At 37.7% G+C, this 26,327-nt stretch overlaps 4 protein-coding genes across 6 annotated transcripts in view; 2 read left to right on the top strand and 2 right to left on the bottom strand.

The window, feature by feature from the left end:
• The window catches only part of fgf10b (fibroblast growth factor 10b), a 45,808-nt gene extending 33,779 nt beyond the window's left edge, over positions 1–12,029 (top strand). The window contains 2 exon segments of the mRNA NM_001045858.1: positions 7,328–7,431; positions 11,838–12,029. Coding sequence (NP_001039323.1) covers positions 7,328–7,431; positions 11,838–12,029 — 296 coding nt within the window.
• Positions 1–23,023, bottom strand: part of LOC147843842 (uncharacterized) — a 321,661-nt gene extending 298,638 nt beyond the window's left edge. The window contains exon 1 of the mRNA XM_087253238.1: positions 22,890–23,023. The gene's annotated coding sequence lies outside the window, so the exon portion shown is untranslated. The remainder of the gene's footprint in view (positions 1–22,889) is intronic.
• The window catches only part of tnksb (tankyrase, TRF1-interacting ankyrin-related ADP-ribose polymerase b), a 318,296-nt gene that overhangs the window by 250,055 nt on the left and 41,914 nt on the right, over positions 1–26,327 (bottom strand). The gene's annotated exons all lie outside the window — the stretch shown is intronic.
• The window catches only part of mybbp1a (MYB binding protein (P160) 1a), a 54,538-nt gene continuing 44,666 nt past the window's right edge, over positions 16,456–26,327 (top strand). For 2 of the 3 annotated variants that reach the window (XR_015489944.1, XR_015489945.1), the window contains exons 1-5: positions 16,458–16,679; positions 21,829–21,924; positions 22,016–22,099; positions 24,521–24,595; positions 24,683–24,790. Coding sequence is in view for 1 of the 3 variants with exons in the window: in NM_001002042.3 (NP_001002042.3) it covers positions 16,485–16,679; positions 21,829–21,924; positions 22,016–22,099; positions 24,521–24,595; positions 24,683–24,790 (558 nt within the window). In the remaining 2 variants the exon portion in view is untranslated. 3 annotated transcript variants of the gene reach the window in all.

The following is a 26,327-nucleotide window of genomic DNA, read 5'->3' as shown; positions in this document are numbered from 1 at the left end:
TTTCTTCGGCTTAGTACCTGAGTAATCAGGGGTCACCACAGCAGAATGAACTGCCGTAATGCATTGTTATTTTATAAACAATACATGTTTTATTTATTTACTTTTGTTAATTTTATGTAGGCGAGGCAGTGGCGCAGTAGGTAGTGCTGTCGCCTCACAGCAAGAAGGTCGCTGGGTCGCTGGTTCAAACCTCGGCTCAGTTGGCGTTTCTGTGTGGAGTTTGCATGTTCTCCCTGCCTTCGTGTGGGTTTCCTCCGGGTGCTCCGGTTTCCCCCACAGTCCAAAGACATGTGGTACAGGTGAATTGGGTAGGCTAAATTGTCCGTAGTGTGTGTGTGTGAATGTGTGTGTGAATGTTTCCCAGAGATGGGCTGCGGCTGGAAGGGCATCTGCTGTGTAAAAACTTGCTGGATAATTTGGTGGTTCATTTCGCTGTGGTGACACCGGATTAATAAAGGGACTAAGCCGACAAGAAAATGAAGTGAAATTTTATGTATATGTCCCTCCCTCCCCTTCTCAAAAGAAACAGTTTAGACCGTTTATCTTCTGCTGGGCTGATTATCTGCATCCATTGTCACCTTAATCTAAGAGTGATAATTGAGAAAAACACAAATATTGACTGACAGTGATGTGCTCACTGATACACACACACACACACACACACACACACGGAGATTATAGAGATAGTCCACCCAAAAATGAAAACCATTTAAGTGGTTTATGAGGCCCCGTTTACACTAGTGCAATTTAGTTTGAAAAGACTTTTTGGTAACACTTTAGAATAACTATCCGTTATAACTAGTTAATAGACCATTAATAAACTGTTAGTTAACAAATTTTAAATGACTTGTTAAATAAAAGTTAATAGTTTGTTAATTATTTACAACTGTGCCTTATAGATGGGCAATGGATAACTTACAAGCCGTTAGTTGACAAGTTGTAAATGACTTCTTAACTGTATTTTAAAGATTTATAACTATACCTCATACATTATTAAAAGTTCATGAACAAGCTGTTAGTAAATAACTTAATAAAGACTTGTTAAGTATCAGTTATGGTGTGTATATGTTATTGGGACGTTATTCTAAAGTTGCAGCTATTTTTCATTTATTAATTTTTAGTAAATGAGGAATAGTTGCAAATTTAGAATAACGTCCCAATAACATGCTTAAGCTAATAACTAATACTTAACTATCATATTTACTCACACTTTACAGACGAGAGTTGTTCATCGTTTGTTAACCAACTACTAATACCAGTGAATCTTTGTAGAACTGCAAATGGATGGAGTAAGTTCAAGCTACAGAAATTTGATGTAATATTTAAAATATAAAATGTTTGTTTCTAAACCTTGTTCCACTTATAGGCTTTTCTGTGTGCTGTGTTTTACCAAAGAAACTCCACAGATGAAATGTTAAAAGTTGTCTTTAATGTATAGAAACACACATACTGAACCGTGACATGGCAGTACAGCAGTATGCAAGAATACAAACCCATGAAGTGCTAAACATGAAAACAAAATAAATAAAAATTTTAAATTACACCAGTGGTCTAACAAAAAAGTTTCACTGGTGTTATTAGATGGTGAATAAAGTGTAAATATAATAGTTAAGTGATAGTTATTAGCTCAAGCATGTCATTGGGACGTTATTCTAGTTTCAACTATTCCTCATTTACTAACAGTTAATAAATGAAGAATAGCTGCAACTTTAGAATAACGTCCCAATAACATATATACAATATTAACTGATACTTAACAAGCCTTTATTAAGTTATTTACTAACAGCTTGTTCATGATCTCTTACTAATTGATTTGGTATAGTTATAAATCATTAAAATACAGTTAAGAAGTCATTTACAACTTGTTAACTAACGGCTTGTAAGTTTTCTATTAGCCATATATAAGGGACAGTTATAAATAGTTAACAAACTATTAACTTTTGTTTAACAAGTAATTTATAACTTGTTAACTAACAGTTTATTAATGGTCTATTAACTAGTTATAACGGATAGTTATTCTAAAGTGTTACCGACTTTTTAGATAAAAAATTATCCGCGTCCACACTAGCGTTTCACCCAGCGTTTCTGAACATATCTTCGTCCACTCTACGCCACCAAAAACGTATATCACGTAACCATTCACGCACTCTGGGCATGCGCGTTCTAGCGAATATATGGCGCTGCTGTAGTAAAAAAGGCAGAGTTTAACTGCACAATGGCGCCTAAAACAAACAATAGTGCAAATAGCACTCCCATTTCTGTGTCCATTATGTTGTTTAAAGTGAAGGCTGGTCTGCTGTCTTCCGGTAACGTTAAAGCCATGTGTTATAGTCATGTGATAGGGGCTTGACGAATAAGGGAAGGATACGCAATGACACAAAAGCCCCAATCAGGTAGGGAATCTCGGCAGCCCCGTCTCTGTTTTCAGATGACTCCGTTTTCCCCCATCCACATTGAGACGGAGCAGCAGCGCTTTAGAATGAAAACTGCCTCTCCAGCGTTTCCAAAACGCTCCGTTTTCGGCGCTTGAAAACTCTGGCTTTGTGTGGACAGATGGCGTAACCGTAGCAAAACTTATGCATTTTTAAACTAAAACGCATTACTGTAAACGGGGCCTTAGTTTCTTTCTTCTGTTGAACACAAAAAAAGATATACAGAAAATGCTGGAAGAAAAGAAACCACTAGTTACTTTTATGCGCATTTTTGATATGCACATCAAAAAATCAATTGATGGAAACACCAAGATTTGCATACGTTTTGAAAATGCTAATAAAAAAACATATGCGCATAACTGAGTAAGATAAACGTATTATTCGATAAGAAAAGATGCACATAAACTACGATGGAAACACTTTTACCAAACAAATTCCAGTAAGCGCACTAAAAAAAGGTCATGTGATTTTTGTTATAAGAGATCTTGTCATGATGATAATGTGTGTGAATGAACAAACCAGCTGACTGAGCACATTGTAGAACATCTGAAATGCTGTTTTGGTCATTCCAAAACGCCTCAACCATCTCAGTATTAGTGTTATTATATTATTAATTACCTTCAGAATTTACCCTTCGCTAAGCCCCGCCCTCCTTAGTTACTGTTGCTACGCCTGTCAAGCTTTCGTTCCTGGCACGGCTTTATCAATGTTTATGCACCGGTGTCAGACATGGCCAGGGATATAATGTCATTTTTGGCGAACAGGCGAGATATCCGAGAAAGCCAGACAAAAAGGACTGCAGTATGTATTACAGGAGTATATTCACCACATAATAGGTAACCGATTAGAGAATAATTAAATCAAAATTGAAGCTAGCTTAGCCTAGCCGCCACATACGCTAACCATTCAACAGCTTTGTTCATGCTCAGCAGGAGAGGTGAAAATGTACAAATAATCTAATAATACTTTATTAAACCATGATTTCTCTATTTTTAGACCAAAACCCTGATAGAATAATGTTGTGCAATGAAATACAGCGTTACTAACCGACAAGGAAACACACATGACAGTGCTTCTACATACTTCATTTATAGAAAGAACCGCCAGAAAGGGGAAACTGATGAACTTGTGCTGAATATTAGCATCATTGACCCATAACAATGTACAGTAAGTTACCTATTACTGTCAGTATGTTTGTGTGCTCTTTATAAATTACTGATAAACAGCTGCTGGTAAAGTATATTGATTGCAAGTGCTCAGTTTGTGATTATGTCTCAGTTTTGTTCTGTTGATAATTTCAAATATTCGTAGCTTGAAATAGATAGAAATATGAAGTTCAGTAAAGTTACCAACAGATTCACAGATTCGTAATTGCCTCATTATGACCTAATCGCTATTAGTATGACTAACGTTACTATGGTGAAGGCTTAAACGGAGCAGTGCTCATAATATAGAGCGGAAAAAGAAAAAAGCACAGCTGTGAAACATAACCTGCTTCGTATATTTGTAGGAAACACAGTTTAGATCTGTTTAGAGCAGGAGTCACCAATCTCGGTCCTGGAGGGACGGTGTCCCTGCAGGGTTTAGCTCCAACTTGCTTCAGCACACCTGTCTGGATGTTTCAAGTATATCTAGTCAGGGGCGCAACTACACATTTACTGAGGGGTATGCGGGTTCAAATTTTGTGTGATCCCTCTTATTTTATATTAATTAATTAATAATAAATGAAGACAAATTTTAATCTTAAAGCTAAGATTTGTAGGACACCGGCTCTTTAGGAACAAGTTTGGTGACCCCTGGTTTAGGGTAAGAGGTGTGTGAGTTATTGCCGTCCATCACTGAATGTCAGGAATATCAAAACAAATCCAACTTAGCTCAGCTCCTTTAGCGCCACTCACAGAGCTTGATCCACGCTGGTATTTCTCCTCTTGGGTTTTTGGTTTTAAAAAGGGAAAAAATACCACCATCCTGTTCAAACTTTAAGGATACCGGGTGTCAGATTTGCACAATCCATATGCACTCGCTCATAAGCTTGACAGAGCCCCTGCGCGTAGCTGCAGTTGCTAACCCACGATTGGTGGGTGGTGGTTTTTGGGTGTGGCTTAACGAAGGGTCAATTAAGAGTGTCTGTCCTCCACGACTTATGCTTTCAAACGCTGCAGCACATATACTGCGTGTCAGGATTGCCTTCTGAGGCGCAAGTCATTTATCAAATGAAGAAAAGATTCAAGCAGCTTCTCTTTCCGCAGCACATTCTGTTATTACTCTTGATATTTGGAAGTGACGGAAACGCTGCTTTTTTTCCATGTCTTATATGCGATATTTTAGTTATGCTCATACATTTATGTCACGTTTTAGCGTGATCAAAACAGGAACAAAAACGGGTGTAGAAACGGGTGCAGTTTTAATGATGTATAGTGCAGAGAAAGTGACAAAAAATCCAAAAATCAAAGTAACAAAATAAACAAACAAACTAGGAACTCAAGCAGACTAAACTAGGACTAGACTTTAGCACAAGAACAGGATATAAACTGGAATCAGGAAACATATCAACAGGAACGACAACGACCAACTAACAAACAGAGGTGGAATGGTTGAACATATAGTCCAGGTAATCAACGGGGATTGGAGACAGCTGTGGTTGTAAATCAGTGTAGATGACAGACCAGGTGTGTGTGCGAAAGAATGTATGGAAATGTAGTCTTTTTGGGCGCTGTAGTTCCACTCAGTGTCCATTGAACTACAGCGCCCTCAGGTGGTCACTGACAGTCATGACACATTTATTCACATTTTTGATGGAAACACAGCTATTGACATCCATAGAAGGAGCAAAAACTCTATGGAAGTCCTCCAGTATATCTTCATAGAGTTCAACAGATAAAAACTCAAACCGGGTTTGAATAAGTAAAGAGTGAGTAAATGATGACAGAATGTACATTTTTGGGGGAACTATCTCTTTAACACAGTCTAATGACACACACACACACAGGAGTGTTTTCTAGCGCAGTATAAACACAGTGTCTGGTTTGAGTAAGAGCCCTTGACAGGAGGGCAGGTCAACTGTTCTGAGGTCAGCTCATGCGCTCATGTAGACGCATCTTTCAGCACTTTTGCTCTGATCAAAGAGCAGCAGCAGCAAAACCCCCTGAGCTTCAGCCTAGAGTTCACACCACAGCCGCTGGGGTTATCAGACTGAGAGATATAATGTGTGTCTGTGTGTGTGTGAATGTGTGTGTTTCACTGAGGTCCCCATAAAACATGAAAACCAAATATGCATCAGTACATATGTAAGGTGTGTTTGTTTGTTTGTGTGCGTGTGCGTGCGTGTGTGTGTTTGCGTGTATGTTCCTGTATGTTGCGTGTATGTAAACCTGAAAAGTCAACATGCGTATGTAGAGTGTGTTTGTTTGTTTGTGGGTGCGCGTGAGTGTATGCCTGTGAGTGTGGCTGTAGGTGTGCATGCATGTGTGTGTGTGTGTGTGTGTTTTATTGAGGTCCCCATAGCATGTCTAGTGTGATTGTTTGTGTGTGTGTGTGTTTCACTGCATGTCATCGTGGTTCCCATAAAACATGAAAACCTGCATGAGTGCATGTGTAGGTTGTGTGTGTGTGTGTGTGTGTGTGTGTGTGTGTGTGTGTGTATGTGTGTGTGTTTGTTTCTCCATAAAACATGAACACCAAACATGTATGCGTATGTTTGTAGGGTGTGTTTGTGTTTGTGTTTGTTTGAGTGTGTGAGTGTGTGTGTGTGTGTGTGTGTGTGTGTGTGTGTGTGTGTGTGTGTGCACACGTGTGTTTCATTGAGGTCCCCATAAAACATAAAAACCCACATGCATGAGTGTATTGTGTGTGTTTTTGTGTTTGGGTCTGTGTGCATGTCATCGAGGTTGCCATAAAACATGAAAACCTGCATGAGTGCATGTGTAGGGTGTGTGTGTTTGTGTGTGTGTGTCTGTTTGTACATGCATGTGTGTGGTTGTGTTTGTTTCACTGAGGTCCCCATAAAACATGAACAATAAACATGTATGCATACGTTTGTATGGTGTGTTTGTGTTCGTTTGAGTGTGTGTGCGTGCATGTGTGTGCGTGTGTGTGTGTGTACGTGCGTGCGTGCATGTGTGTGTGTGTGTGTGTCATTGTGGTCCCCATAAAACATGAATACCAAACATGTATGAGTGTGTGTGTAGTGTGTTTGTTTGAGTGTTTCATTAAAGTCCCCATAAAACATGAAAACCAAACATGTATGAGTGTGTGTGTAGTGTGTGTTTGTGTGTGTTTTTATTGAGGTCCCAAAAAACATGAACTTCCAAACATGTATTAGTGCATGTGTGTAATGTGTGTTTGTTTGAGTATGTTTCATTGAAGTCCCCATAAAACATGAAAACCAAACATGTATTAGTGCGTGTGTAGTGTGTGTTTGTTTGAGTGTGTTTCATTGAGTCCCCATAAAACATGAAAACCAAACATGTATGAGTGCATGTGTGGGGTGTGTGTGTGTGGTTCTGGTATTTTCCACATTGTGGGGACCAAATGTCTCCTTATGTATAATAATCTCAGTGTTTCTTTTCCTTGTTGGGACATGTTTTGGTCTCGTTGAGGAAAGGAGCTCATAAATCATTCAGAGTATTTTAAAATGTAAAAGTGCAGAGAATTCTTTAAAAGAATGAATATGATGTTATTAAAATAAAATTGCTAACTTCAGAGAAACACAATAGCATTTGTAAAAGAAGGCATCTTCTAAAACAATAGGGGAGATTTAACATGACATGTGTATGACCCAGGAGTACACTATTAAGGTGCTTTGCAAGGATATGTGTGGTGTTCTCATAATTCAAAGGGCGTAAATGTAAGTGTCTGTTTTCTTCCATCTGGCTAATTGTGGTTATGTTTTTCAGGTATTTTGGAGATCACATCGGTGGATGTTGGGGTTGTTGCTATCAGAGGTCTTGGCAGTAATCTTTACCTGGCTATCAGTAAGAAAGGAGAACTGTTTGGAGTGGTGAGTGTCCTCATATCCATGAACATATAAATATGACAGTACATTTCATTCCAGGGCTCATTTTTAAACAGTATAAGGTAACAATGGGGTGCTGGTAAAAGTAGTTGTCATTTTTTCTGTGTATAGTAAATTTGTGGGTGGAGCTAAACAAGCAGTGACACTATTACACAATATAGTTGTTATTAAGCTGTTATTAGGCGGAGTTTAGACAAATCAATACATAATAAGCTGTCATAACCACTGATTTCACAAATTGGAGGCACTGTAGGCGTTGATCTTCTGTGGGGGCGGAGTTTAGACACACTTACATCATAAAGAGGCCCATTCACAACCTGTCGTTTTGCCGGATTGTCTTCAATATAAGCTGTTTTAGATTAACGCAAATGTTTTTAGTCCAGAAATTCAGACGTCTGGTTTATAGTGGGAACCCTGGACTTAGTTTTATATGTCCAGAGCAGATTTTTGGTTTTTAATTTCATGACCCCTTTAAAACTCACTGTAAAAATGTCCTAAAAGACTCTTGGACTGGTATGACCTGCCACAGAAAAAAATGTAACAGTCTTGTTATGCATTTCATAGAAACTTCGGTTTGAACATCAGTCAAAAAGCTAAGCAAGCAGTGTTGTAAAAATGGCTGTTGAGTTTTTGTGGTGGTGGAGTTTAGACACCCTATTACAGGGTTATTCATTTGGCGGCCCGGAGTCAGTTTGTTCCAGCCCACCAAACAGTGTGACCAAGACATACAAAATAAATTTCGTTCAGTCGATAAACGGCCGCTATAGGTATGAAGTGACGTGTGTCTGTTTAATACAGCACAAGCTGCAGTTAAAGGCTGCACAGAGCGTGAGTCACCATAAGCGAGTGGTTCGTGCAACCGAAAACTTAGGGATGCAAAAATTTGCCGATTTCACTATTAACTGCGCTTTAATTCGTCACAGTTAATTAATCGTAAAGTCTTCTCTGAGCCGCATTTCTGTTGCAGGGAACAAAATGAAACTGTTGCAATTAAACAGTTATGCCATGTTGCCAACTGTGCGCTAGTTTAAAGTTCTAATTAAGTACACTGAGGCTAATACACACACGCCAGATTAACTATAGCAGCAGCCGTTCCCACATCACGTCTTTTCCGCTTGCAAGTTTGTTATTTCTAATGTAAGAATATATGACAATGTTCGCAAAAGCGAAGCAACGCGCTTGCGTCTTTTCGAGCACATGCAGTGGGAAACATCTCACGGTGAGAGTTGTGAGTGCCTTTCAGTGCAATGTAAACAAAAGATATGTTAGAGTCATTATTAAAATGATATGCATCGACGCAGATGACAACAACAGTTAATCTAAATAGCTACTTGCCTAATATAAAGCTCGAATTTACATTAGACGTGATAACCGTGAAACCATCATTGTTCTTCAGACTATATAATCGTACAACCAAAATCTATAATTGTCGCATCCCTAATTATAATGCAGCTCAAAACACAACATATGAATGTGTCTGAATGTAGAAGAAGCCTACTTTAGCAATGCACTGCTTCTGTTGTGCTCTGAAATACAACATTTGAATGTTTGTAAAAAAAAAATGTAAAAGCCTTTTGTACGATGCACTGATATTATGTAGTTTCAAAATACAATATATTAATATTTAAATGTAGAAAAGGCCAACGTGGGTGTGTTAAAGAGCAAACATATACAGCATATGGGCTCTTATATACAGTTATGACTCATATAGCAAGTCATATCTCTCCGGCCCTTTGGGGATGGTTTTCATGAACCGGCCCCCGTGACAAACTAACTGAATAGCCTTGCCCTAATACATCATAAAGTTGTCATAGCTACTGATTTCACAAACTGGAGGCACGTTAGCCGTTGATCTTCTTTGGGGGTGGAGTTTAGACACACTATTACATCATAAAGAGGCACATTCACAACCTGTCGTTTTGAATGCTTGGCTTCAATGTAAGCTGTTCTAGATTAATGCAAATGTTTTGAGTTGTGAAATTCAGACATTTGGTTTATAGTGAGAACCCTGGACTTGTGCCGAGTTCAGACTGCATGATTTTCAAAGTAGTTGTGTCATGGGTGTTTTCACACTGCATGACTATCTGGGCTAGCGTTTTGTCGCTGCTTTGTTTACACTGCAAGATGAATCGGCGACAGGGACTTTCACATTGCATGACTTTACTATAGGAAGAATCGCCGACAACTTCGTCCAAACTTCATCTCACAGCCAAAAACATGTAGTATATATTTTGTTATTAACCCTCTCAGGCTCAAATTAAGTTTTAGAAACAGGAAAAATCTGATATTTGGGGAAAATTATCATATGAGGTAGTACAATAGAATCCTGACTTTTTTTAGAAAGACCTTCACATGCAAGGCGTTCTGGGATGTTGCAGATTTGCAACATTGGCCCAGTGTGGTAATTAGACACTGACGACTGAATATGATATGAACAATAACTTTTTATTTACAACATTTTTGGACCAGTGGATCAGTCATCCAGAAACATGAATTCTCCTACCACTGCTATGCTGATGATACCCAGCTATACCTCTCTTTTTATCCCGACGATCCCTCGGTTCCAGCTCGCATCTCAGCCTGCTTGTTGGACATTTCACGCTGGATGAAAGATCATCATCTTTAGCTTAACCTCGCGAAAACGGAAATGCTTGTAGTTTCTGTCAACCCGACTCTAAACCATAACTTTTCAATCTAGATGGATGGGGCTAACAATACTGCATCCAAAATGGTGAAAAGCCTTGGAGTAACGATTGATGACCAACTAAACTTCTCTGACTACATTTCTAGAACTGCTCGATCATGCAGATTCGCACTCTATACCATCAGAAAGGTCCGACCCTTCCTATCTGAACATGCAGCTCAACTCTTTGTTCAAGCTCTTGTTCGCTCCAGACTGGATTACTGCAACTCTCTACTAGCGGGGCTCCCAGCTAACTCTATCAAGCCTCTTCAGCTGCTTCAGAATGCAGCAGCACGAGTGGTCTTCAATGAACCTAAACGAGCACATGTCACTCCGCTGCTCATCCGTTTGCACTGGCTGCCAGTTGCTGCTCGCATCAAATTCAAAGCTCTGATGTTTGCCTACAAAGCGACTTCTGGCTTTACTCCTTCTTATCTGCTCTCACTTCTGCAGATCTATGTGCCCTCCAGAAACTTGCGTTCTGTGAATGAACGTCGCCTCGTGGTTCCATCCCAAAGAGGGAAGAAATCACTTTCCCGAACTCCTCGCATTCAATCTGCCCAGTTGGTGAAATGAACTCCCTAACTGCATCAGAACGGCAGAGTCACTTGCTGACTAAAAACTCAACTATTTAGTCTCCACTTCCTAATCTGCAATTGCCTCTCTGGATATACCACTAACTGTACTTAATTACTAATACTTTCCTTCCTAGACTTTACAGACCTGAAACTTGCCTATAGCACTTATTCATTGTTGCTCTTATAGTTGTGTAAATTGCTTCCTTGTCCTCATTTGTAAGTCGCTTTGGATAAAAGCATCTGATAAATGACTAAATGTCAAGTCAAAGTTAAGTCAAAGTCCTATCTCAAATCCTCATTGAGTAGGTCATGTTTCCAAGTCACATTGTCATGTGGTACACCAAGAAACAGTTTTTGTCTTTTGTGTCATCTGGTGTGCAAGTGGGGAAACTGTTTGTTTCTAATGGACAACCAAGTCCTGCAGTGGTATGTCTGAGTAGAAAAACTCATAAAATATGTATCTGGGGTTTTAAGGTAGTCAATTTTAACTGTTGCAAATCTGCAACACCTGCCTTGAGAGGGTTAACTACATAACGAGAAAGGAGTTTTTAATAGGGTAGAAAATGTACATACTTACTCACCTGGGTTTGAAGGGAATTTGCAATTTCTCCTCAACTTTCTTTTTTAACTTTCTGTATGAAACGTCAAACAGACACGAGTGCTCCTGGCAAACCTCCACTAGTTTTTCCTCCATTACTTGGGTCTAAATAAACCGAAAATGAGCGCTTTTAACTTCTCCCTCAACCTCCCGCTGGCTTCACACACAAGTGAATGCTGCTCTCTCATTGGCTATAGGCGATCGCTGATGTTATTTTCAGTCAAAACTCATTTCACACGGCAGGATTTGAATCGCCGACAGCTCTAGATATTTAGCACGCCAAATATCTCACAGGCCTCAGCGACTCATCAGCGATTCTCTCAGATCGAGTCTTTGATAGTTCAAAACCAGTCGGCGAGTCAAAATTACGGCTAACAATATACAGTCTGAACTCGGCATTAGTCTCATATATCTGAAGCAAATTTTAAATTCTGATTTCATGACCCCTTTAAAACCAGCTGTAAAATTGGCCTAAAAGAACTGGTATGAGCTGGCACAGAAGCAAATGTAACACTCTTTTTATGCATTTCAGAGAAACTACGGCACAAATTGCCGCCTGAAGGAGCGCATCGAGGAGAACGGCTATAACACATATGCATCGGCCAAGTGGAAGAACAATAAGCGGCAGATATTTGTAAGTCTGAGCGCTCACGGACGGCCTCTACGTGGCAGGAAAAACCGCAGGAAGAACACGGCTACTCACTTTTTGCCCATGGTGGTGTGACGCAGACAACGATGGCGGATAAAGACTCTCTGTAGCAGCGTGTGGGACGGGTTCTGTCATTCCTTGATCCTCCATTGCTCCTTGCACTATGCACTATGCTCATTCCAGTTGATATTACGTGGTAAACAAACTCAAAAAAAGAGGAAAGTTCACCAATTTATTTGCTTTGGGCATCATTAATCTGCAAGTATGGATTATGTGTGCAAGAGTTTCCTTCAAGCTCTCTTTAATAGAATCATATTTCAGAAAATGTCGGCTTAGATTTAATTTTTAATGGACATGATGAACATAAAGCTGAACGAGAGAGACAGGAGAGAGAGGGATGTATATGGGAAAATTTGTATCTTTTAAGACTGTTTTGGACTGCTTTGAGATGAATAAATTATTTATTTGTATCGTATTTAAATGCAAAAATACTCTAAAAATTTATTAAAAAGCATATAATATGGATAACTTCTAATTCCTGTGAAATAAAGTCTATTTTGTTATCCTCCTGTAGAGCAGCGTGTGCTGTGTTTCTTATTCATGTTTGTTTGTTTATTTATTCTTGAAGTTAATTTCATTATTAGTGGATTTTAGTTCAGTAAAGTAATTGAACTTAACATTATTCATTCCTTCATTCATTTAGTCCCTTTATTTATCAGGGGTCGCCACAGTGAAATGAGCCACCGACTAATCCAGCATATGTTTTACACAGCGGATGCCCTTCCAGCTGCAACCCAGCACTGGGAAATTAAATAGCATTATTATTTTATAAATAGTTATTATTGTTAAATTAAACCACAATTAAATTAATAAATACATTTTTTATTTTTTTATTTTTTTAGCATAACCTTAATTTGTTTTATTACAGCTATGTTTGTGTTGATTTAAGATTAAGCATACATGATAAGCATATAAATAAAATAAATATAATTCATATGAATATGAAAAAGTTAAATGAATTGAACATTTTTAATTGCTATCATACTAATAATTCAAATTAAAATAAATCTGAAAATAAAAAAATAATTCCAATTATAATTATTTATGTGCATTAAAAACTAATGTTGTTAAAATAAAACTACAACATAAAAAATACATTTACATACTTTAAATATAAATCATATATTTGCAAGAGTGATATATACAATATGTTTATACATGGGGCATCACGGTGGTGCAGTGAGTAGCGCTGTCGCCTCACAGCAAGAAGGTCACTGTTTCGAGCCCTGGCTGGGTTAGTTGGCATTTCTGTGTGGAGTTTGCATGTTCTCCCTTTGTTTGTGTGGGTTTCCTCTGGGGGCCCCAGTTTCCCCACAAGTCCAAAGACGTGCTATAGGTGAATTGGGTAAGCTAAATTGTCCGTAGTCTATGTGTGTGAATAAGTGTGTTTGGATGTTTCCCAGTGATAGGTTGCAGCTGGAAGGGCATCTGCTGCGTAAAACTTATGCTAGATAATTTGGCGGTTCATTCCGCTGTGGTGACCCCTGATTTATAAAAGCAGTAAGCTGAAAAGAAATAAATGAATGAATGCATTTTAAGGTTAAATTATTTTCCCCTTCAAGCTAATTTTTTTTGATTGTCTATAAAACAAACCATCGTTATACATTTATATATTTATTTATTTATATACTTATATATATAATGTATGTATTTTTAATTATTTATTTATTTATTTATTTTTGTTTGCATTACTGAAATTGTTTATCCACAAATGGTGAAAAAATCACCCAAATGACATTTTTGAATACAACAGCACTTACCAGTCTACCATTACTGACACTTACACAAACTCACACAAACAAAACAAAGTCACACATGCAAGCGGTCTCCCAGCTCTCTCATTAATTTTTCCACTTGCTCATTCTCTCCATCAGATCGGTTGTTTAATTTCACACCTTTTGCATCCACTTGAAAAACGATTACCTGTACATTAGGCCATTTACAGACAAAAGCACTCACTAACGGGAACTAATTCCTGCTATCTTTTATCTAAATACTTCAAGAGAAGGCGCTCGCTCTTATAATGTGATCCAGCTTGAAGAAACAAGTGGAAAAAGACTTGAGGCAATTTTCTCTAATGAATGCCTGTTTTGCAGGGTTGAATCTGACAACAGACTGTTAACAACATTACTGACTGCGGTTACATGCAAGTTCTTAAAGTTTGCATGAAATGTACATATACTTGTTTATTTTTCTGTCACATATTGTTAGATGAATAATTAATCGGTGCAAGTTAATTCACTGAGAAATCTGGTTGTTTTTGATAATCTTTAATCAAAATATGGAAATTCCGCTCTGGAGCAGCCAACTCTTACTTATTCTGATTATGTACCGCTATATACATACATTTACTTCCCAGGATGTACGTTTTTTGCAGTTTGTTTGCGCAAATCCACCAGAGGTCGCTGTTTGCTGTTTGCTGCATGCAAAACCATGCAGAGGTTGCATTTTCAGATCTCAAATTTCTCTCCGGATTGCCATTTGTGCCTGCTGTTCTTGCATAAATCCACCAGAGGCTGCTGTCGACTGACTGACTGATCGACTGACCCACCCTCCTCCTTCCTTAAACCCAACCAATAGTGTTTTCACAAGTACTGATTGACCCGCCCACCTCCTTCTCTAAAGACAACCGACAGTTTTAAATAGCAATGTAGAAAAAGAAAAGCCCTCATCTGATTTTTACCACATTTTCAGATTTTACCACATTCTCACTCTGTTATTTATTGTTTATCTGTCATTTTTTGGCTTCTGTTTTTGTCTTGCTTGCCTTCTGGAACCATTCTTCACTGTATTAGAACCCCGTCATCGTGGTCAACTCCTCTCTTCATCACAAGTCCGCTGACGTATATGTTGAGCTACTGAACAAACTGGTAACAGCGTGAAAGCCGTCCATATGGAGGTAAGTGGTCAGCTGGTAAGCGAGAAAAGGAACACCATTATACCGCCCTGTAGAGTTCATTTTAAAGACAAAATGCAGCCATACATACTTCTGGCTACATAATTTGTGATCTCCAGAAATGTATATTGGGGGACGTGTTCGGGATGAGCCAATGTTGGGAACAGCAGATCTTCTCTGATGATGTCAGTTTGACGGACTGGGTGTAATATTCTTAGCCACGCCCCTCCAAACATCAGTTTGCTACAAGTGAAACATGAGAAGATGAGCACAAGCATAAACCCCACCCCTTTCTTAAAATTCCGTTTAAGGTGGAAATCCGTTGTCATACTGAAATATAAGTCTGCAGCAATTTCTGGTCCACACAGACTTTGATTAATAAATGTGAAGAACATAAATGTGTTGACCTGTTTCATTTGATAGTTTTCACCTAGATTCCCTTATTAAAATGTCTTTAATGGGGGGGTGGGGGGGGGGGGGTGTACAACATACAACAACATTTACAACATACATTTGTTTGAGTATTGTAATATCCCATATGAAAATACTAAAGTAATTTAGTAAACACTACAGTGTTTTTGAACCACAAAAACTTGAATTAATCTGTTGTGTTGCTGTAATATGATAATTATAGTAATATAAATAAGTTACCCATCCTATTACTATTACGTTTTCTTCAATAATGTATATTCTACTGGAATGCACACTGTTTGATGTTGAAAAAAAACAGCTTATCAGTTCATTATAGTTAATATGCTACAGCATTAATTAGAAGTGTTTAACTACAGTAAACACTATAAATATAGTAATATAGTAAAATAGCAGTCATAATCAGTGTCACAGGGTGTTAATACTTTTTTAATGAATCACAGTCTCAGGCTCGTTGTAAGGTGTTTGAAAATAAATAAATAAATAAACAAACAAATAAATAAATAGTATTTAAATACAAAATGTACGTGTTTCATATTTAAATGTATAGTTTTATTATAATAATTTATTCTTTTTTAACAATTTATTTAATGCATAACATATATTTAACATAAATACGAATAATTCTTTATTAACTTTTGGTGGATTTTAAATAAGATTTTAAAAATTAAATTTTTAATTCATAATATTATTGGATTTATTGTTTTCACAAATCACTTTACAAACCGACAACACATTATAATTTATTCATTCACTTTTCGGCTTAGTCCCTTTATTAGTCCGGGGTCACCACAGCGGAATGAACCGCCAACTTATCCAGCACATGGTTTACGCAGCAGATGCCCGTCCAGCCGCAACCCATCTCTGGGAAACATCCATACACTCATATACGGATAATTTAGCCTACAGTTCACCTGTACCGTCTTTGGACTGTGGGGGAAACAGGAGCAACCGGAGGAAACCCACGCGAACACAGTGGGAACATGCAAACTTCACACAGAAATGCTAACTAACCAAGCCAAAGCTGGTTGAGGTTCAGTGAATGGTCGGGACTTTTATTTTGAATTCAATGCACGGAAGTAAACCCGGAAAAAGACGTCTCCGCGACCTCCCCACGTGTGCTCCTTTCGCATGCTTCATCTCTGATGGTTGCAGTAATGCAGACAGACATGGGAGAGACCGAAAACTCCGCTGTCCGACCCAAAGTCACCGATGCCAAAGGCATCCTGAAGCAAAACAGACAGTTCCTGGATTACTTCTGGGACATCGCGAAACCCGACAGACAAATCCGACTCAAAGCCATAGAAAACCTGATTAATTACCTCAAGAACAGCGAGCAGGTATGAACTGGCACTTCTGAACATTTAAACTGTGTCTGAAAAGTCTTTTCTGTTTATTACTCTTCATTACTTACTCGGAGATCTGCATATTACTGCAGTTAATGCTGTAATTTCAATCAAAGCAGTAAGCTCAGTTCCTAATGTAAACACGTGGGTTCTGGGCTGTTGAGGGCAGTTGTGGAAACGTGTCTATCCACATGATGATTTGTTAAAGGATAAAAAAATGATTTATTATTATATGGTAGGTTTAGTATAATTAACTATAAGTAAATATAAAAAACAATGAATATAGTAACTATTAAATTGAGGTAAAAGTTGCTCTATATACGCACATTTCTAAACAGTGACAACTTGTGGCATGTTCTCTATATTGTTTACCATCCTACTTTAAATCTTTGGTCTGAAATGGCATGTGGGCATGACTTCAAAACATTAGCACTACATAATTGACTGTAAACACTGTTGTTCTTTGATAATCATTGGCTGCTAATAGGATTTCACTGTGTATAATTTGCACAAAATACTTTTCTGAACTTATTTTATCATGGAGAAAGACCGAATGTGCGATTACAGAACCAACTTTACCTCAATATCAAATGAAACATCTTATTTTATGCACAGTGTCAGTGATGTGTGACTATAACGTTAGTTGGCTAAACAGTAGCTGCTCATTTTTTTAAACAAAGTGACAACTGGTTGTTTACCTCGGTACCTGGAATAATTGGTCTGAAATCGCATGTAACAACAAAACAAATAGAGCTAAAGTTGGTTTTATATTCGCACATTCGTTCATTTAGAAGTCTCTATACTGTTTACCATTTTACTTTGAATATTCGATTGGAATTAGCATGCCAGTATGACTTGAAATCAACATTAACACTGTTTATTTGACCGTGAGCAATGTTGTACTTTGATAGTCATTTGCTGCTAATATGATTTCGCTATTTAGATTTTGCAAATAATACTTTTATGAAATTATATTATTAAGGGGAAGTCTGAATCTGCGAATATAAAACCAACTTTACCTCAATCAAAACAACATTAGCTCTATTTAATTGACTGTGAGCAAACTTGTACTTTGATAGTCTTTGGCTGCTAATACAATTTCCCTGTTTAGAATTCACACATAAAGATGGTGTTTGTAAGTTTTTGACTCTTCTAAAGTATAAAAATACCATAATATGTTTGCAGATATTTAAAAAACATGCTAAGTGAACATACTTGTTTATCTGAAAAAGAATCCTGAAGTCAGATATTCTGCTTTGAAAATGTGTGTTACGTGCCAGAACGTCTGTCTTTGTTTTGGTTCTTTTAACTTGCCCGATGCCAGTTTAGCCAATTATACTTCAGCACCCCGGGTTGCCTTGGTGGAAAACAGCGTATTTCATTCATTCATTCAGGAAGGCCCTCAAAGTGTGAATCCATGACCGAAGTACAGCCTCTATTGGACAGTAGCAGACTCCGAAATGAGATACAGAGTTCCACATGAGGTTATTAAATAACAAATGATAGAAACATTATGAATGTAAACATTAGGTAAGCAGGTTACATTGTAACCCTGTGTCTTAACAACTAGGGTTGTGCCGATAAACAATACCATTGTCCATCGCCGATGGCCAACAAACTTTACGATGCTAAGCCAGCATCGCGATCCATCACCCCGCCCCACATTTATATTGATATATAACCTATAATTTGCATGTCATCTTAATAGCAATAACATTCTTTTCATGAGCTGTGTTAAATTGTACATATAGCTGCTGCTTGCACGGCTGACAGCATCATGAGGATTAGATGAAGGATAATACAGTACCTCTTGCACTTAAAATGTGTAGATTCAGTGGCAAACACTGTTACCTGCAAACCCCGTCCTACAGACTTTACAGTGAATGGCTTTAGTCATTTTCATAGCGGACTTGAAGCCACTGGAAGTCTTTTATCCACTCTTGGAAAAGTGTAAATAGTGGATTAACATTTAGCACATGATCACTAATAAGATGTGCCATTATTAGTAACTGTAGGTGGTTTTTAAGACAAAAATCTGTCAGTGTTATTTTCATTCTCTCATCTTCAGCGCTTTACATTTTCGCGGTTGTAGCTCCTGTCATCTGAAGGCAGAAGGCATTGACTGAGTGATTGACAGCTGATATCAACCAATCATTCACATTCAGTTAGAGCAGTGGGCCAATAAGAAGAGCACAAAGGCAGGGCAAGCATTGCAGGCTTTTTACTTAAAGGGCAATGAAACCCCCTTGTTTCAGCAGGGTGTTTTCACACCTCTACTTTGGAAAAAGTCAGAAAAGTGGATGTGTCCAGCTCTGTTTAGGGGGGAGTGTCAGAGGAACTAAAGAGGGATGGTGTGGGAGTGTCTATTTGGGCACGTGCTGAGTTTCAGTATCAAAACACACACACACAGGAGAAAGTGACTGTGTTTACATGGATATCTGTAGTCGAATTATTTGCCAAATCAATAAATGGTGGACTTTAACTGCAGTTTGGCTCTTTCATTCAGGGAATTCAGTCATGCCCCTCGCGACAAACGAGATATTTGATTCGAGGATCTGCTCTAAGCGTGTATTTTTCATGCAATGTTTGATACCGCACGGCGAATGAGAGAAAAAAAAAATCCTCCGCATTTCCCGGAAACTTAAATGCACTCGGCAGGTAGTGTCAGAAATATGTGTTATTCCGGTCACAAAATGCAGTGAAAATCCTACACGAGGTAAAAGTTTGGTTGTAGTGCTACCATGTTGACATTCAGTGCAGTAGTTAGTTTGATACTAACAAACTGAATAAACAAAGAGCGCTGGTCGCTCACTTACCAAATCTGTAGAGACAGGACAATCACCAGCAACTAGAGCCGCGTCTTTATTAAGAGAATACTACAAGCGAATCCGGATCTCAGCGTTTGCAGATGTGAACAGCTCTCAGGTAAACAATAATCCTCCTTAGACACGTAAGTTATTGTTGTCGAGCGTCGCGTACACTGTTAATCCACACGTGACTCCAGCTGCGCTCTCACAGAGAGAAAATGAAAACAAAACCTCACTGCAGCAAACTATAAAAGCAACACTTCACGCTTGTTTTGCCAACACAACGTGGCGTCTCTGTCGTCTAAACACTGTGACAGTAATGAATATTAATGAAGTTGCACAATAGAGCGCGCTGATTGGTTTGACCCAAGCCTTACTCATGCAATAATGCAGCACACTGAGACGTAATAAGGCCCACTCTGGTACAGACGTCCAGTCTACACGCTGGAATACACGCTATTATCTCATGTCCATGACGCAGCTTCAAAAATTAGTTTCAAACCGGAAGTACGAATTTGCTTGAAATAACACAAAAACAACCAATTTACACTTTTTAGGAAAATATGTGTGTCCTAATAGTGTTTTTAGCAGTGTGGGACACATATCCGACTGTCAACAGCTCATGTTGTTGTTTTTCGTGACCCTTTTAAGCAAGTTCACATAACAACTGTTTATCTGTTCCTGAGTGCTGGGTTTGGCGTTTTTAGGTGCAAAGATGCATTCTGCATAAATGTCTCCTAAATCCGCGCAAGCGATGAAGATGTTGCTGTGAAAACAGTGAAAATGTATACACTATAGTGAAATCCAACAAAACTCTCGTCTTCTCCAACAGCTGTGGGAAAAGCCATTAGAACGACACAGATCACTGCCTATTTATGCCAGAGTCTCATGTAAAAAAAGTGATTGACAGGTGGTCATTTGTTTGTAACTTTATTTGTTTATGGTTTGGTTATGGGTAAAGCAAAGACCATGTGGGTCAGGTAGTGAAAACGGTAGGCTACAATGAATCAATTCGTTATGAATTAATTGATATTTAACAACAACCCCACCCCCCGCCTACGACCACGATGGCATCATCCATCGCAAAGATTCACAGACATCATACGATGCCAAATTGGTCAACATCGCCCAACCCTACTAACAACATGCTACGTCAGTGCTCCTCAACCACTGGGCTGTGGACTGTTACCAGTCCGTGGATCAATTGGTACCGGGCCACACAAGAAATCATTAGTTATTTCCATTTTATTTCTTATCTGAGTCTAAACGATCTTTTATTTTGTAAAATGACCATATTTTCTTGCTTACATTTAGTCACTTGAGCGCCCAAATTTTACCCACAAGAAATAAAATGAGTAGGAAACGGATGTCTTTAGAAAGTTTCTTTGCTAAGAGGAAAAAGACTAGGAATGTATTCGCAACCCATTTGTTAAAAAAATTGATCAGTTGATCTTCTGTGCAAGAAGATCAACTGCTGGAGATCGCAAATAACGGCATATTACGTCTTTTCTAGAGTTTGTGCAAGTTCGTTGTTTCCAATGGTGGTGTGCAGCTTGCCCAACACGCCTTCCAAACCCATCCAGTGAATGAATTCTGCAAGTCACGTGACAAGAATTGACCGATCAGCTTCAGTATGGGTTTCACACATTTTAGTAGACTAACTATCCCAGACAAACACAGAACAACCAAACCCTGCAGTGCTTTGCATTTTTTTTTTTCATAAATTAAACTTGTATCAGAGCTGCAGTAATGAGGGAAAAAGAAACATTTGATGGTCGCCTGTGCCGTCGCTTTTATTTGAAACGTGACTCAAATCAGTCTTTATGCTCGAGAGTCAGACTTGCTCCTGTTGATGTCCTCAATCTGGCAACCTGCGCTTGCATGTGTTTTGAACCAGGCGTGCAATACCTATTTCAACCACTGGGTGTCAAACTTGCATACTGCACCTTTACCAATTTTCTGAAATTATATTAAAAAAGTGAATGTCTGAATCTGCGAATGTAAAGCCAACATTACCCAAATCTTCCAGGGGCAGTTCCCACAAACCAAAAATGCTGTCATCATTTACTCATCCTCCACTTGTTCTAAATGTTGTGAGTTTCGTAATACTGTTAAACAAAAATGAAAACGTTCTGAAGAATGTTGGAGAAAATTGATGTCCGTAATATTGTTTGTCTTTACTGTGGTCGTAATTTCATCAGAATGTCTTGTTTTGTGTTCAACAGAAGAAGGAAACTGTATTGACATTCGGAATAGTTTAAAATACCGGTTCCTTGCAGTCCTGACTGACAGACAAACAACTTACTCAGTGAATGTCTGTTTGTGTTGTGTTGTAGGCAGATGAGCTGAAGTACACACTGAAGAGACTAGTGGATGGTCTTTCTCACACAAGAGAAGACGCTCGATCAGGATACAGTGTTGCTCTCGCTCAGGTAACTTCAGAAAGTCAAGTCTTATCTTCATATTTCTACTTAATATGCTGCCTTTAGTTCTCTTTCTGACTGTTGTTGTTTCTGTGTGAAGCTGCTGAGTGTATTTGAGGAGATCTCACTGAAATCCACACTGAACAGTGTAAAAGAAAAACACAACCTTCTGACCGCATCAAAGGTAAGGATTTCATATTAAACCAATATATATTTGTGAAGGGGTCATGAACTGCCTGGTTTATTTATTTTCTGCTCTTCTTCGAGGTCAAAGAATATTATAATATATTTATTATAAAGAATATTATATATATGTATATGTATATATATATATATATATATATATATATATATATATATATATATATATATATATATATATATATATATATATATATTATAATAATCTCATTATCAAGATTTATACATTGAAAATGCGTAATAAGTGTAATGCAATTTTCTGTGATGTTTTAGCACCTCCCCTATTATTTCAATTGAATTGTCTAATGTTGACCATTTAAGGTGAATCAAAACTTTTGATTGAAGTTTTGCAAAGTCTCAGCAATAGCCATTCTTTTTATAGGGCAATTTTTTGATTTTGTGTCAGAGCGCGGTGTTTAGTGATTATTCATATTAACGCTTATTTGTGTAATAAACAAACAAGTTGAGAATCAAAAGACACAAGAAAGAGAAACCATATCAGAGCCGCACTATTCTTAAAGTGACAGCGTGCGGTATTCCTGCTGCTGCAGACTGTTTTTATTATTAATCAATAATAAAATCAAAAATACAGTGAAGATGCTTAAAGTACAGTTTAAACATAACAGATTTAATAACTCATTTCTAATAACTGATTTATTTTATCTTTGCTATGATGAAAGTACATTATATTTTACTAGATGTTTTTCAAGATATTCAGCTTACAGTGACATACAATGGCTTAATTAGGGTAAATAGACAAGTCATTGTATAACAGTAGTTTCTTCTGGAGACAATCAAACATATATATTGCTTAAAGGGGCTAATAATATCGAGCTATTAAAATAGGTTTCAAAATATTCAAACCTGCTTTTATTCTAGCTGAAACAAAACAAATAAGCCTTTCTCCAGAAGAAAAAAATATTATAGGAAATGCTGTAAAAAAAAACCCTCTTTTAAACATCATTTGGGAAATATTTATATATAAAAATAAATTCACAGAAGGGCGAATAATTTTGACTTTAACTGATAATCGTTTTGAATAATTGTGATTACAATTATGACCAAAAATAATCGTGATTATGATTTTTCCCATAATCGAGCAGCCCTAGTTAGATTTCTACATTTAGCCTCATCAGCAACAGCAGCAGTAACAGTGAATTTTTCACAGTACTGAATATTTTACAATTTATTTTTATTCAGCAGATTATTTCTTCATTTAATTTTTGTAATCTGTTTTCTGTTTGTTAAAACCAAGAGTATCTTGCAGTGCTGTTTTTTTTAATAAATGGAAAGCAAATTACATTCGTCTCCTTCCCTTTTTGGGTGATCCGAAAAATGGTCAGATCCGTGACTAAAAAACAATAATGTGATCCGCACTGTGAGATTTGTGATCTGGTACATCACTATTAATAAGCTATTAACTGTGGCCGTTGCCTCTATAACTAAAAAATACAAGTTTTCAATAGTAGTTATTAGGATAGTAGTTGGGTTTAGGTGTTGGGTAGGATTAGGGTTGTAGAATAAGGTCATGCAGATTATGTACTTTGTAAGTAGTAATAAACAGCAAATATCTTAATAACAGATGGGTAACAAGCCACTAGTAAATAGTTAAAATTGTTACTAAAACTAAAGTGTTACCTTAAACTTTTGTGAAAGCTCGAGAGGACAGTTGTGTGTCCACCTATCTAAACTTCAGCATTTTAAGAAGCTGTACACACAGAATGCCTTTTTCCATTTCAATGTGCTACTTTTCACGAATTTCAATGTCTTGCATGAATCACAACTTTTTTTGCTTAATCAAGATCAGGATTTTCTCACAATTCTGTAGATGTAAAATAAAGGTTAATATGAGCGGGCTATTATTACTGTTAATTCTCAAACATATGCAAAAAAACAACAATAATAATAGTAGACTTGTGTGTAGGGCTACTGTTGGTTAAAATGCAATTTTTTTCATAGACTTGTAATTTTAGCCTTGGCTAGACTTTAAAAATGTCCAATAGAATACAACAGGCACACCCAAAGCCAACTTCCGGCAATACCGCTATGCGATTTAGTGAACATGTCGAGTATAAACCAGGCTTTGCACTCGCGCCTTGCATTTTTTTGAAGCGCTGTGTAAAGAGCACTTCAGTTTTTACTTGTGTAAACAAGACCTGAAGTGTGCAGTTTCAGAAAACCGCATGACTGAAGCAGTTCTAGGCAGGTTTTGAGCGCCATATCACTATAATTTTAGTTATTGCACAGTTAACTAAAATTACGTTACAACACAACAGAAGGCTTTGAATGTGATGCGTGAGCAACTAGTCCTACGCATAGCAGCAGATTGAGGACCAAAACCTGTCAGATGTCTTGACATACAGCAATGATGTTCACATCTGCTGTTCTTGAATTCCTTTGACAGAAACTGATCAGAAATGCAGTGTTTGGGAACTTCTTTGGGGTTCTTGCCCTCTCTCAGTCCACTCGTCTGCATAAGGTATGAGACACCCAGAATGCTGCACTGTTATTACATTGAATGGAGAAATGTTAGTGGATCATAATCATTGCTAATTTATTTTCCCAGGAGCCGCAGGTTATGCTGGAGTGTGTCCAGCTCCTGCAGAGTCTGTCCGAGTACAGAGAGCACCTCAGAGACCTGCCCAGAAAAACCATGGTGGATATTCTGTCAGAGGTGATTATTAATGGATTATTTTCTTTCAGATGAAGCTGCAAGGGTTTTAATTGTCAATTTAGTGTTGGTTTATTTTGCAGTTGACCTTAATAGCAGAGCAAACTACAGATGTACAGATGTAATAATGTGCACATATGAATTTATATAATATTAGTGATACATTATTTGTATTCGTGATATTAAATATAAAAAGTCAATTAATAGTATTGTAATGTTAGTGCATATTAACTGTAAGGCAATTTATAGCATAGATTATATTTTATATTATATTATGCTTCAACTAACTCACTTGGAGTTATTCAGCAAAGGTTTGCCAGAGAAAGTTTTAGATTTTTTTTGCTGGTTTTTATTCTATGTAATAGGGGTGTGACCCTACACTGGTCTCGCGGTTTGGTTCCGATTATGGCCCATTTCCACTAAGTGCTACGGTTTGGTTTGGTACGCTTTTATGTCCGTTTCCACTGTCAAAAGGCGTGCCAAACCATACCGTACCACTTTTCTGGCACCCTTTCGAAAGGGTACCAAACTTGAGAAAGGATACCAAAAGGCGGAGCTAGACGTGCAGCTGAATGCTATTGGTTTACAGAGATACGTCATTCGCTTGCGCAACAAGCCAGAATAAAAACGAAAGAGTCGCCATGTTTAAAATACACAGCCGAGAGATCTTTTACAGCGTAAATATATATACATATAATAACGAGCCATGGTCAACCCGGGCTCAAACAAACCTTGCCGTCGTCTTGATGAACAGCCACAATGCCAAAAAGAAGAGCAGATTTACCCTGTGCCCCTTAGTTTTTTTACGAGCCTTTCTGAAGTGCGAGAGGTTTCGCTCTCTTAATTGTGCGAGCCGCGATTCTATATCTGAAATAACACACTTCTTGAGCTGATGATAATAACGTCCGTTTAATTTTTGACGTGCTTTTGAAACCCGAAGAGCAAGAAAACAAAGGAGAAGCCCGAAAAATCAACAAACGTGAAAATAACGCCATGTTTAACTATTATTATCATCATCATCTTTTGGACTAATATGAACTCAGGGTGACTGAATGATTCTCTAACAGAGGCTACATGTGCTGCTGAAGATTACAGACACAGATGAGAGGTCTGCTCTGACTGTGGGCTATATTTTGTGTTTGTTTTTGAACCTAAATAAGTACTAAATGTATGATGTGTGTAGTTTTTCTGTAATTAATAACATATCAGAGACTGTAAGGGGCTATATGTGTTCATATACGTTGCATTTATTATAATAATGATAACTAAAAAATTAATTAATTAATTTATTTAATATACAAACGTTAAAGTAGACTATTTCGCACTGTCATTGATCTGCAGTTATAATCAAATCCTGTTGATAGAATTGTTCGTAATTAATATTTACACAGAAGTATTTATGTATATAAAGCATCTGTTTTGTGAGAAGTCCCTCTCATATGATATGCGAGCGACCCCTACTGCTTTACTGTAGACATTTTCTCTAGCAAAAATGATGTCGACTGAAACTGTCATACACCACACCCACCAAAAGGGTACC

Source organism: Danio rerio, chromosome 5 (assembly GCF_052040795.2).
Source record: "Danio rerio strain M-AB ecotype USA chromosome 5, GRCz13ab, whole genome shotgun sequence".
Classification (NCBI taxonomy): domain Eukaryota; kingdom Metazoa; phylum Chordata; class Actinopteri; order Cypriniformes; family Danionidae; genus Danio; species Danio rerio.
This window is presented reverse-complemented; position numbering and strand designations above follow the sequence as displayed.